The sequence below is a fragment of the Thalia democratica genome, unplaced genomic scaffold (assembly GCF_965202585.1).
Source record: "Thalia democratica unplaced genomic scaffold, ktThaDemo2.hap1.1 HAP1_SCAFFOLD_239, whole genome shotgun sequence".
NCBI lineage: Eukaryota > Metazoa > Chordata > Thaliacea > Salpida > Salpidae > Thalia > Thalia democratica.
Window position 1 is genome coordinate 55,116 of NW_028139355.1, and position 12,503 is coordinate 67,618.

At 28.5% G+C, this 12,503-nt stretch overlaps 2 protein-coding genes across 2 annotated transcripts; both read left to right on the top strand.

Moving 5' to 3' along the window:
* The first annotated feature begins 6 nt into the window (after positions 1-6).
* On the top strand, positions 7-1,511 carry LOC145845991 (uncharacterized). Its single transcript, XM_082952956.1, has 4 exons — positions 7-71; positions 420-714; positions 1,006-1,302; positions 1,429-1,511. Exons 1-3 carry the CDS (start codon positions 52-54, stop codon positions 1,300-1,302), a joined length of 612 nt encoding a protein of 203 aa, XP_082809082.1. The 5' UTR covers positions 7-51; the 3' UTR covers positions 1,429-1,511.
* Positions 1,512-8,202: 6,691 nt separating this feature from the next.
* LOC145845995 (uncharacterized) lies at positions 8,203-12,267 on the top strand. Its single transcript, XM_082952961.1, has 10 exons — positions 8,203-8,336; positions 8,685-8,874; positions 9,104-9,419; positions 9,702-9,862; positions 10,046-10,247; positions 10,319-10,428; positions 10,593-10,785; positions 11,161-11,455; positions 11,763-12,059; positions 12,186-12,267. Exons 1-9 carry the CDS (start codon positions 8,301-8,303, stop codon positions 12,057-12,059), a joined length of 1,800 nt encoding a protein of 599 aa, XP_082809087.1. The 5' UTR covers positions 8,203-8,300; the 3' UTR covers positions 12,186-12,267.
* The last annotated feature ends 236 nt before the right edge of the window (positions 12,268-12,503 follow it).

Below are 12,503 nucleotides of genomic sequence, written 5' to 3' on the forward strand. Positions count from 1 at the left end.
GAATGGTGTCATTTTGCTATCACTGGTCTTGAAGAACTTATTGTTTGCAAGATGCCAAAGGGATACAACGGGTTTGTTTACTATTTAGCTTTATTTGATACTTAACAAATTAAAAATTAAATAGTCCTATTAATAGTAAAAATATATTCTTTAATTAAATGTTAAGAGACGACTTTGATCAAATACTAAACAATATAAAAAGTAAATTTACATTTTGACATAAAAATTTAAATATTATATACTTATGTTAGTTTATAATTATGGATTTTTTTTGGCAAATTTTTATTTAAAGGCTTAACTTTGAATAGACAACAACTTATAACTAGAAAGCTACTTTTAATATACTTTTTTAATGTTTTGTAATATTTGAAATAAACTACACCTTTTTTCAACTATCGGAAAAATATAATCAATTTCAGATGCCCACCAACTCAAGCTGAAATTGAAAACTTCCACAACTTGTTGAGGGTTCAAGCCAAGGAATGGATCGACCTCCATCAACATAAAATGCTCCACCAAATCGAGTGCGTCCACGAAAGAGTTCACGTTCGCATCTTGCAATGGAAAACTCATGCTGACCAGATGATCCACAAAGTCAAAGCCAACTTCCACCAGTGCATGTCCGGCAGACAGTCAAAGATCGACGCTTACATCAAGGGACTCTACAACAAACGCGTCCATCAACGTGCTGCCATCATCAAAACTTTGACCCACGTTAGTTTGAATTTAATTTTGTATAAAAATCAATTTGAAAGGTCTTTACGTATATGCATGTGAACCTACAAAATCAAAACATTGTTTAATGTAGAATCCAATACCAAGGGACTACTAATTTGTTCAAATTCTGTTTTAATTGTTAACTTAAGCAACTAACACCAAGACTTCAGAACTCTAAAGTAATTTTTTTATTACTGGCTTTTACTATAAACTTTCAACCTAAAATGTGAAATACATACCATAAGTATTAGTAAACTAAAGTCAATTATCTATATTTCTTCTTCACAGCGTGCCCATTGCCACTTGGTTGCTTTTGACAAGTTCTTCTCCAGCGTTTTCGGTGAAAATCCAAACCAACTCGTACTCAACCTGAGAACTCACTACCACGAATGCGTTGACACTAAAGTGAAGAAGATTATTGAAAAGTTCGATTACTTCCACCACTACTACGAGCCAAGATTGATCATGCACTACTGCTGCTGCTTCAAATGTAACGCCAAGTTCACCTGTCCATCGTTCAGACTCATGTGCAAATGGAACTTCTGTCCACCATCAGTTCACTCATGTACCTTCCGTACTTGTTAGGTAAATATTTATGTATTATATATTCGATGATTTTTGCTAACGATATAACAAACTTAGATATTGTTTTCATAAAATTTAAAAAAATGACTTATTTTTTCTTAAATTGTAATAATTTTTACATTGCAGGTGGTCACTGCGAGGAAATAGATCGCTCTAAGTTCAAAGAATAAAAATTTTTTGATTGGTGCTAACTAATAAACTTCTAAAAATTATCGTTGTTTTTTATACATAACACTATACATTAAATCAATCTATGCATTGAAAAGTCAGATAAAGTGTGTGATGTACCCACGTACAATAGATAAACAGCACATTGTAGTTCTAAAATCTTAGAAGAACTTGTAGTTTTATTTTAAGTCAATAAAATAGCAACACAGATTACATATCAATAAGAAAAATTTATCAAAGTAATAGTGGTAGGATTCGGCATTATTTTAGAGTGAACTAGGTAAATATAATAAAAAAAAATCTATTCAACCGGATATTTTTAGAGTTTTGACGGGCCAATATACTTTTTAAAACTTTTACAAAAATAACTTAAATGACTAGAACAATTTCTTAATAAATAAAGCAAATTTTTGCTCTATATTATGATATTATTAAAATTTTAAAATGCTTTTCATAAAAACTTTAACTTTTTCGAAGTTTTTTTTAACTAGAAATTACGTCGCAGACTTGATATCGTCTGTAGACCATACTTGTTGAAACGATTTGCTTAATGTATATTAAATGAATGTGTATTAAGCAGTGATCAGCAAACTGCGGCCTTGGTAAAAAGCAAAGTTGTATGTCATTTGTCGTGCTTTAAAGCTTTCAAACAATATCTAAGTAATATTAAAACTATTTAAGTTTTTAATAATAAGAATTTTTAAATGTTCTTTAAAAATTAAATGTGAGTAAACAACAAGGTTCATTTAAATACAAATTAGCATCTGTATTTTTTATTTATTTTTCAATTAATCAACTTTAAATGCGACGGCCTATTAATACTTTTTACTTAAGAATTTATTTAGTTAATCTGCCCGTCTCTTGTTAAACGCTGTCCATGCCTGACATAGTCTAAAAAGTCTAAGACTTATTCTAAACATAAAAAACAACTTAGTGGTCGATTGCTTATTTACCTAAGGTAATTTTATTTTATTGTCATTACAATGTAAGTAAAACCTGCTTTATTCTACTTTATTGTAAAAATACTTTCTTATAACATTCTTTATCAGCTTGATAAAAAGGTTTTTACATTCTACTTCATTTCGTTTTTCTGTATGTTTTCTAAAGTCATGACAACTATATGCAGTGCAGCCGTTTTTTAGTTTTTATTTTAATCATAGTTCAACTAGGTATTACAAATGAATTAAACTATTTTAAATAATAAACTATCTGATTGCCAAACTAAGTAAAAATTAAAATCCGCTCTAATTTAAAAACTGTTGCAAAAACTGAAATTAATTTTGGTCATAATTTTTTGTATAACGAAGAAAAACAAAAAAATTAATAGTAATCAGAGCGTGCTCCGAGTTATAGAACAATTTTTTACTTGTTTCTTTCTAAGAAAAATAATTATCAATAGTACAAAGCTAAAGTTAGTAGTAAAGTGTAGATAACCAACTAACTAGTTTTAAACATTATTTTAAATTAAAAAAAATTATAAATTATAAAGCACTTCATTTTGATATTCAAGCTAGATTTAGCGTACCCTTGGTGATAAGATAAAAACCAAAACAAACTATTATTTTAAAAACAGTTTTTTTGAAAAGAAGCTTAGTATAAAGTCTTGCTAGCTTTCATTATTACAGTTTAAATAACAAAGGGCCCCTTAAAACTTTTTAAAGAAACTACGGCCGTTGAAAAACTTTATTTGGTAAACCTGGCTCGCCTGCTAAAAACAATACCCTACTCAAACAAAACACAATAAAATTAAGCATTATTTTATAAAATACAATGCTTATTCACTAATCCGGAGCTGTTGGGCAAGAATTTTCTGTAAACATGCCCGAATAAGCATTTTTTCGGATAAGTACAAAAAACTATTTTCTTCATTAAACAATAAAACTGCTGTATATTATGCAATGCTTGATAAATCATAAAAGCGTTATAGTAAAAAAATAATAATTATAAGTAAAATTTAATAAAAATGATAAACAATAAAAGCTAAATTTTAGGTTAATATATTTGTTTTTTTTTTTTTCTAAGGTAGAAAAACGTCATACTTACTAACCCTCTGCAAAGATAAACGTTTTTTGAGGGACTCATCATTTGTAATTCCACTTGCCCTAATTTTTAGTATAAAAAAATCATTCTTGTTAAAGATGATAAAAAAAAAAATAAAATTATCTTTTAAACAAAAACAAATTAATCAAAATAAAAAAAGTGTAAACCTATCTCTAGTTTTGAACAAAGTTTGAATGTTAGCGTTAGTAATATTATTAGGCCATAGTAATGAATTAAATTGCAGACTTTATAAATAAACTTTAAACTTTCTTACAGCATGATAGCTAAACTATTTTTATAACACAAAAATGTTTGTGTTCAGTGTTGAAATGTTTTTGAATTTTCTTCTCGACTGAAACTGTCCGGATAGTTGAGCGTCCGGATAAGTGAAGTCCGGAAAAGGGAATAAGCACTGTACTTATAAACTAACAATATTTTTTTTCAGAATTTCGAATGCATTTTAATTTAGTTTGGAAATAGATTATTTTGTCTAACTCACTATACTTTATTTTCGACTGCTATTAATCGTTTATTTCAATTCTTTTTTTTGGAAACTTAAGAAAAAAACAACAAATTATCTCTTCTACGTATAAAAAGTTTATACTGTGCTTTTCAATTGGATTTCTATACATTCAAGTATACAAGTTATTCTTTTTAATGATTTCATGAATTTAACTAGACTGACTTCTCTCATAACTTTTATAGTTTTTCTTGTGTAAAGAAATTCTGAAAGTTACGTAGTCTGAGGTGTATAAGTTCGTCAATTTGAATTTAAACTGTTCTGTATGGATCTTTCTTAAATTGAAAATTAGGTCTTCATATATTTTTACAAGTTTTACCTTATAGCAACCACAGCACTTATTTTCGCTACAAAAAATGTATTTATTTACTTTATTCTCGTCCGTATTTCACTTGCTAATTGTATTTCTACACTTCTACCAATCTCAAGCAAGTGACAAATCACCAAATTTACCTAATTTTTTTGTAAAATGTTTTAAGCATACGTCTTTTTACCCAAAACCAGCTGTTGTGTTCTTTTAAAAGATTTTTGGATAACTTGATGTTAATGTATAGCACTTTAACTTATTTAAAAACCTAAATTTTCTTTTTTTTTTTGTTGTTCCAAATAATTTAAAGCTGTCTCCAGTTGCATACCGTTGACTTATACTTTCCTGATATGATCACTCAGTATCTTTTATAAACCATGACTGAAACGAAAAACGTTACACTTATTTCAACGTAATCATAAAATTGTTTTTTAAACAAAGCTGAAATTTGTTTAAGTGTTAAAATTTTAAGTCCACGATTTATCAGACAAAAAAAAAGTTAAATGTTTTGATTTTTACAAAATAATTACAACTATGATTTAAAAGAATAAAAGTAACAAGTAGTATAGTAGAAAAATCAGCTTAAATTTATATAAGCTTAATTTGTGTCATAAACTTTTAAAAACTATCAAAATCAACATTTTGAGGATTGAAACTAGTTTGAAACTGTTTGCAAACAAAAGCAAAAAACTGATATCTAATCAAGACTTTTACTTCATTGAATATGTTTTTATGCCGAAAATTGACAGATTTAAAGTTTTATCGTTTTATATTTAATAGAATGTTATGAAGCTTTTTTTAATTTTTTTTATTCAGTTCCTAATATATGATCTTTACAAACTACATCAAGAAGAAAGGTATTTTGTGGTGATAAATCAAAAAATTTTAAACCGATATATGGTGAGAACCAGGGTTTTCCAAAGTGGGCCAGTACAAAAGTTTACAAAGCCATGAGCCACAGGGGGACTTTGAAGTCATAGTTTGAAACTATCACTAGATATTATGGTAAAATTTAGGAGGCAATAATCTGTAAAAAGGGGGCACAATGCCATATTTTAGAACTTACACTAGATATTCAGGGGTTGATGATGAAGAGCAAAAAAAAGTGTTAAAAAATGGTAGTTTTTATTAAAAAACCTATCGGAGGTGCAATAGCTTTTTTTTTGAAGTGATCCTTTTGAAAAAAGTTTTGGAAACCCTAGTGTAAACCAAGTCAAAGTATGCAATCAACAAAAAGGTTAATAAAAAATAACGATTTAAAGTTATAATAAGTTCTAAATTTAACATGTTTCAGTTCAAACTCAACAACTCTAATATTGTATTAGACTCATCTACGTCAAATATAATCAAGTTAGTAGAATAACCAACAATATTGATAATAATAAAAACTTTTGTTAATATGAATAAGACTAAGTAAAACGAATTTTTTTTTTTAAATATACCTGACTTTTATAAGTATAACCCAACTTTATAGTGTGTTGACTTAATCTGTAGAACTTATGTAAAGTTCCGTTAAACTCAAAATTATTTAGCTTTTAAAATCTTGTACAGTTTGTTGTTGTAACATTTAGAATTTATACCACTAAAAATCCGGCCGGAACTAGTTCAAAATCCAACTTTCAAATGTATCTGGCTCGATCCGAACTCGAATCTCATTTTCAAAGCAACAACAAAAAAAAACCCAAGTTTTATTTAGATAGACTATCATGATCAAGTTTTTGTTTAAATGAGTTATCCTGTAAGATAAACTGTTTAGTTTATTGTGTTTTGTAGAGTTTTTATCTTAGAAAATGATTTATTGCTAAAAACTGTCTGTGTTCTAGTAAGCTTTAAGTTTAAAACTGTACTTTCTTATCTTTTGCTCATACAATTAAAGCTTTTTATGGACATAAATAACTTATAAAGTTAGTATTTTATCAAAAGTAAGCATGGACAAAAGTCTATGTCGAATAAATCCGGCCTGTTACGTACAAAAATTTTCCATATCACTTCCACCTACCAGAGAAGTTGTCTAACTTTATTAAAGAAAAACGAAAAAGTGTAAAAAAACTGATATATTTAGAAATGGAAACAACTATTCAAGCCTAAACTACTACATATAAAAAAGCATTAGTATGTCATGTAACAAAGCTACTAAAATTACCATGAAAAAAATTATCGATGTTATTTTATTAATATAGCTTTGGTAAACATATATCAATAAAAATCAACTATAAAGTTTACTTTTGTTTTTTCAATCAAAAATTTTACTATTTTCTATAGCAATGAAATAACACAAGCAATTTTTTTTTTATTGAATTAAAAGTCAATTACAGTTTTTCAAATGTAGTTATTGTAAACTTGTTTATGCTAAAAATTTTAATTGTGTCTGTCCAAAAAATTTTTTTTTACATTTTTAATGTTGTTTTTTAAACAAATGAATATTGATCGTTTCAAATAATTTTATCCCGATCTATTATTTGAGAAGACACACCATAGCTAGTGATCTGACGTATAGATAAAATTAAGGTCCGGACGGAATCGGATCTTGATTTGTTTTTTTGATTAGGAACCATTTTTTAAAATTATGATTAAGCCGGACATGGACATTAAAGAAAAAGGCAATATCAGGCAAGATCCGGATAGTAGATGTACTAAACTATATTGCTTGTTTTGGCCAACTGTGCAAAGGAAAATATTTTTAATATCACGCTGTTGGGCTAGCATGAAAAAAAAAGTGAATAAAACAATTTTGATTATTGTTTTAAACACATAATTATTTATTTTAATTTTATAGTATAATCTTTATTAACAATCATAAACAAAATAGTTTGTTTTATACTAAGCTCACTAACTTAATTGCAAACCTTTATTCAAAATCATTTTTACCTGAAATAAAAACTTGCTCTGAACAAATAGAGAAAGTTTAAACTTTTTTTGTTGTTTTTGTTTTTTTTAGCGTAGACCTACTTGACAAAATTCAAAAAAGTAGGATTTTACTTAATCTTATCTTCGATTCAATAAAACAAAAAAAGATTTGATAATCAACTAGAAACAAAAACTTATGTTATACTTTGTATCAAAGTTTAATTAGTATTCTAAATAAATTTACAAAATAATACTAAAACGTTTGTTTATTAAAAAAACTTAAACATATAAAAACTAATTATGAGTAAAGAGTTCTTTTTGTGCTCAATACTTTGTAGCCTTTATTATTCTTAAAATTTTCTACTCCAAAAATTTTTAGCTTAAATGTTTTATTTTTATTTCATAAAACAAAAATGTTTTGGTTTATTTTTGTAAGCACCTTTGCTTCGATTTTTAAATAGTTTTGGTAATAAGTAAATACTAAAACTATTACTCGTTTCCGTTTAAGTGGTCGATTAAAACACCTTTTACTATATTCAAAACTTGAATAAATTCAAACTATACTTTTTGGCCAAAAGTTTTTATTGTTAGTTAAAACGAATCGGATGTGTTTCCGGTTTCGTGGCTTGTTGTAAAAGCTATTCGGAAATGATTGCGCAATCTGTTTTCTACGTCTCGATTGGGTGATGTCTTATTCATAAAGCTCGTTTAATGAGCTTTACTTAAGTTAACGCTAAGAAGCAGTTTATACTTAGTTTAATTTGATAATTAGATAATTTAATTAAACATTTAAAGCTATATTAGTCGACTAGGCAACTAAATTTTATATAAACAGTACATGAAAAATATGATCGAAATCTTAATTTTACCAAGTTAGTACTCAAAAATTTTAAAAATGAGTTCTTAAAAAAATAAAACAAAACTTTCATTTTTTAAGTATGTTCGAGTACTACTCTAACACTCAGCACTAAGCATTGTTTTTTATTTAAAGTCCTTTTAAAATAAACTTGTTTATTTATCAAAATTTTATTTGTATAGTACAGTATAAAAGCTCAGAGGAACTGACATTTGACATCTATTGCTTGTTTGATTATTATAATACAGACAATCAAAAGTATGAAGATAGTCGCTGTCTTCTTAGCATGCATTGTTGTAAGTTTAAAATTTACCATATAAAGTTTTGTAAATATTTAAATTATTTATTAACTTTGTTGAGTAAAACAACTTTACTGCTAACAATTGTTTGAAAAACTAGTTATATTTTTATTTATAGTAATACAAAGCCGCATTAAACTTAATCTCATCTTCGATTATTTAAAAAAAAAGTGATACTATAATCAATTAGATACAAAAAATTTAAACTTTGTACCAAAATTTAATGTTTGTAATCAATCTATCAAAGACCTTTATACTTACTTTAATGAACAAAATATCTAAGCTTGTTACATAATTTTTGAACATATTGATAAGCCAATATTTTATCAATTCTACACTTTTCAGGCTTCCCAAGCTGCAGTATTTAACATCCCAGATTACGATTACTGGTGCAATCAGAACTTCTGTGTTGTGCCACATCAAAGCTACTACAGCTACAAAGTCAACTTCAACCAAGCTTGGTGTCAAGGTCACTTCTATAGAGGCATCCTTTGCGAATTCCCAAAATGTTTCGTACCAAAAGGCTGTGAAGCTGGTTAGAATTAAACCATAAAAAATATTATAGTACCAAAACAATTACTTAAGTCATTTAATTTATCAAATATTTAAATTTTTGAATAAGTATAAGAACAAAATACTTTAAAAAATATGAACTACTTTCGATATATATATATATATAATATTTTTAATGTATTACATCTGTAACTAATAGAAATTTTACGCTACAAAATAAGGAACTTAAATTGTATGACATTTTTTTACAGAGGAAAACGCCACCGGAAGAATCAGTGAGATCGAACAGAGGCTCGCCCATGTCAGACAACAGATCTACGGTGAGTTGATGCAAGGACAAGAACAATGGATCAAGATGCTCATGGACTTGAACCACCAATACGTGTGCACCTTCAGAGATTACTACCAACATGCTACCAACTGCGCATACTCCGAACTTGAAGGCAGATTGAAACAATACTCCGACGAGCTTGAAGGTTACAAACAACAGGGTATTGCTCGCTACAACGGAAATGTTCATCAAATTATGCAAAAGATTGAGCAATACCATTGTCATCTTGTTGACCAGTAAGTAAAACTATATAAAGCATAACTTCTTACAAAAAATAAGGTTTGCCATTTTTAATATGTGATTCGCTTGCAAAGAAGCAGATTAGTTTTAGGTACAAAAACAGAATATTCATAAAAAGAGTTAAAGTAAAAACTTTAGTCATCACATAAGATGATATACAAATACCCAACTACTACATTTTAACCTAGGCACTCGAAAACACAAAAAATTAATAAATTCAAAAAACAACATGAACAATTGTAGAAAACATAAAATCAAACATGAATCAACTAAATTAGGTTAAAAGGATGTCTCCAAAAGCGTCAACACCAAATCGGTGGCATTCACGGTAAAATGGGTGAACGTGCCCAACATTACGTCCACGTATACCATGAAAAACTTGATAAACTTCGTTCTAGAAAAATTACTTACGTCAGACACATCTTTGCTACTATCTACAGTTAGTTAATTTTATACGTATATAATATTTTGTATAAGTTTTTAGCTAATTAAATCTACTACATGAAAAACTGTTAATCTAAACTTGAATGTTATACGTAGCTTTTCCGACTAACAAACAGCTTTAAGTAGGTGTATCAAAATAAAAATCTATGTGTTTTACTAAGCCTTGTAAAATTTATAGAAGGCAAAGATATGCCTTCCGAATTTGAAGATGCAATTAAGCAATGGGAAGAAGAAATGGTCAGATACGATCAGACTTTGGTCCAAGGTTTCTACACTAAAGTGATGCAAGCAGCACAAATGGTTGAAAAAGATTACAGATGTACTTATGTCTGTTACTTCAGGAACGGTTGCTACAGCATTGTAAGAAAACAATCAAAATGGTAAGATCAATATAATAAAATAAGCACTTTTTTTTGTTTTTCTAAAAGTCATATTTACTTTTCCTTTTTAGCGGTGATCTTCCAGTTGCACCAAAATGCAAGTTTAACCTCAGTAGTGTTGGAGCTTTCTCAGCTGAATGGAACGGATGTGCTTACAAATCTCTCAAAACTTGTTCAAAGAGTTAGTTACATCGTACTGCTTGTTTTTTGAAAAGTTAAAAAGGAAAAGTATATTTTCTTACCAAAACAATAAAGCTTTTATTTTTAAACGTTATTATTAATGTTAACTCTTCAAACATATAAAAATGTAAAAATAACAATTTTAAAGCGAAAATGTGTTTACAGAGGAACAAGAATCCGGTGGCGAGTTCCATTCTGAGAAATACGAAGAAGAAATTCACAGAAAATGCAACGTATACACTCAAGAGCTCGCATACAAATACAGATCATGGAAGAAGCAAGTTGAAGAATGGTGTCATTTTGCTATCACTGGTCTTGAAGAACTTATTGTTTGCAAAATGCCAAAGGGATACAACGGGTATGTTTATAACTTTTTTTGTATTTGAGAAACTAAAGTTTTTAAAAGAAGATCTATCGTACAATTAAATATAGAAAAGTTTTGTTTGAGAACGGTTATGAAACAAGTTTGATCCAACACAAAAGTGAAGTAAAAATATAATAACTCTGTTTTTTTTTAATAATTCACTTTAAATCGACATGATTTATGTCTTAGAATAGAAGTTAGGTAAAATAGCAGGTTTTGTTTTGTCCAATTAATATTGTGTGAGACGCTAAACGAAAAAAGCTTATTATAATGAGTTTAAAAGCTACTTTACAGTCCCATTTCTAATATTATAATTATAGTAATGGATCATAGTATACTAGTTGCTTAGAAAAAAGTTATTAATTTCAGTTGCCCACCGACTCAAGCTGAGATTGAAAACTTCCACAACTTGTTGAGAGTTCAAGCCAAAGAATGGATCGACCTCCACCAACACAAAATGCTCCACCAAATCGAGTGCGTCCACGAAAGAGTTCACGTTCGCATCTTGCAATGGAAAACTCATGCTGACCAGATGATCCACAAAGTGAAAGCCAACTTCCACCAGTGCATGTCCGGCAGACAGTCAAAGATCGACGCTTACATCAAGGGACTCTACAACAAACGCATCCATCAACGCGCTTCCATCATCAAGACTCTGACCCACGTTAGTTAGAATTTACAATAACTTTCAAAATATCTCTAAAATAGTACTTTTTTATTGATAATGATATTTTTCAGATTTAAAAAGAGTTTTTTTATAGGCAGTAATATTATTTTAATGTAGTTTGTGGTTTATAGTATCGACTAATTTGTTCAAAAAACAGTACATGAGTAGACTCCTAGAACTATATAAATGTTAATAAAATTTTCTCATTAAAAAACTTACAAAAAATATATTTTTAATTTATAATGAAGTGTATAGACTATCATATTTGGTAAACACAAACTAAATATACATTAAAAATCTAAAGCGTGCCCATTGCCACTTAGTTGCATTCGACAAGTTCTTCTCTAGCGTTTTTGGTGAAAATCCAAACCAACTCGTACTCAACCTGAGAACTCACTACCACGAATGCGTTGACACTAAAGTGAAGAAAATTATTGAAAAGTTCGATTACTTCCACCACTACTACGAGCCAAGATTGATCATGCACTACTGCTGCTGCTTCAAATGTAACGCCAAGTTCACCTGTCCATCGTTCAGACTCATGTGCAAATGGAACTTCTGTCCACCATCAGTTCACTCATGTACCTTCCGTACTTGTTAGGTAAATATTTATGTATTATATATTCGAAGATTTTTGCTAACGATATAACAAACTTAGATATTGTTTTCATAAAATTTAAAAAAATGACTTATTTTTTCTTAAATTGTAATAATTTTTACATTGCAGGTGGTCACTGCGAGGAAATAGATCGCTCTAAGTTCAAAGAATAAAAATTTTTTGATTGGTGCTAACTAATAAACTTCTAAAAATTATCGTTGTTTTTTATACATAACACTATACATTAAATCAATCTATGCATTGAAAAGTCAGATAAAGTGTGTGATGTACCCACGTACAATAGATAAACAGCACATTGTAGTTCTAAAATCTTAGAAGAACTTGTAGTTTTATTTTAAGTCAATAAAAATAGCAACACAGATTACATATCAATAAGAAAAATTTATCAAAGTAATAGTGGTAGGATTCGGCATTATTTTAGAGTGA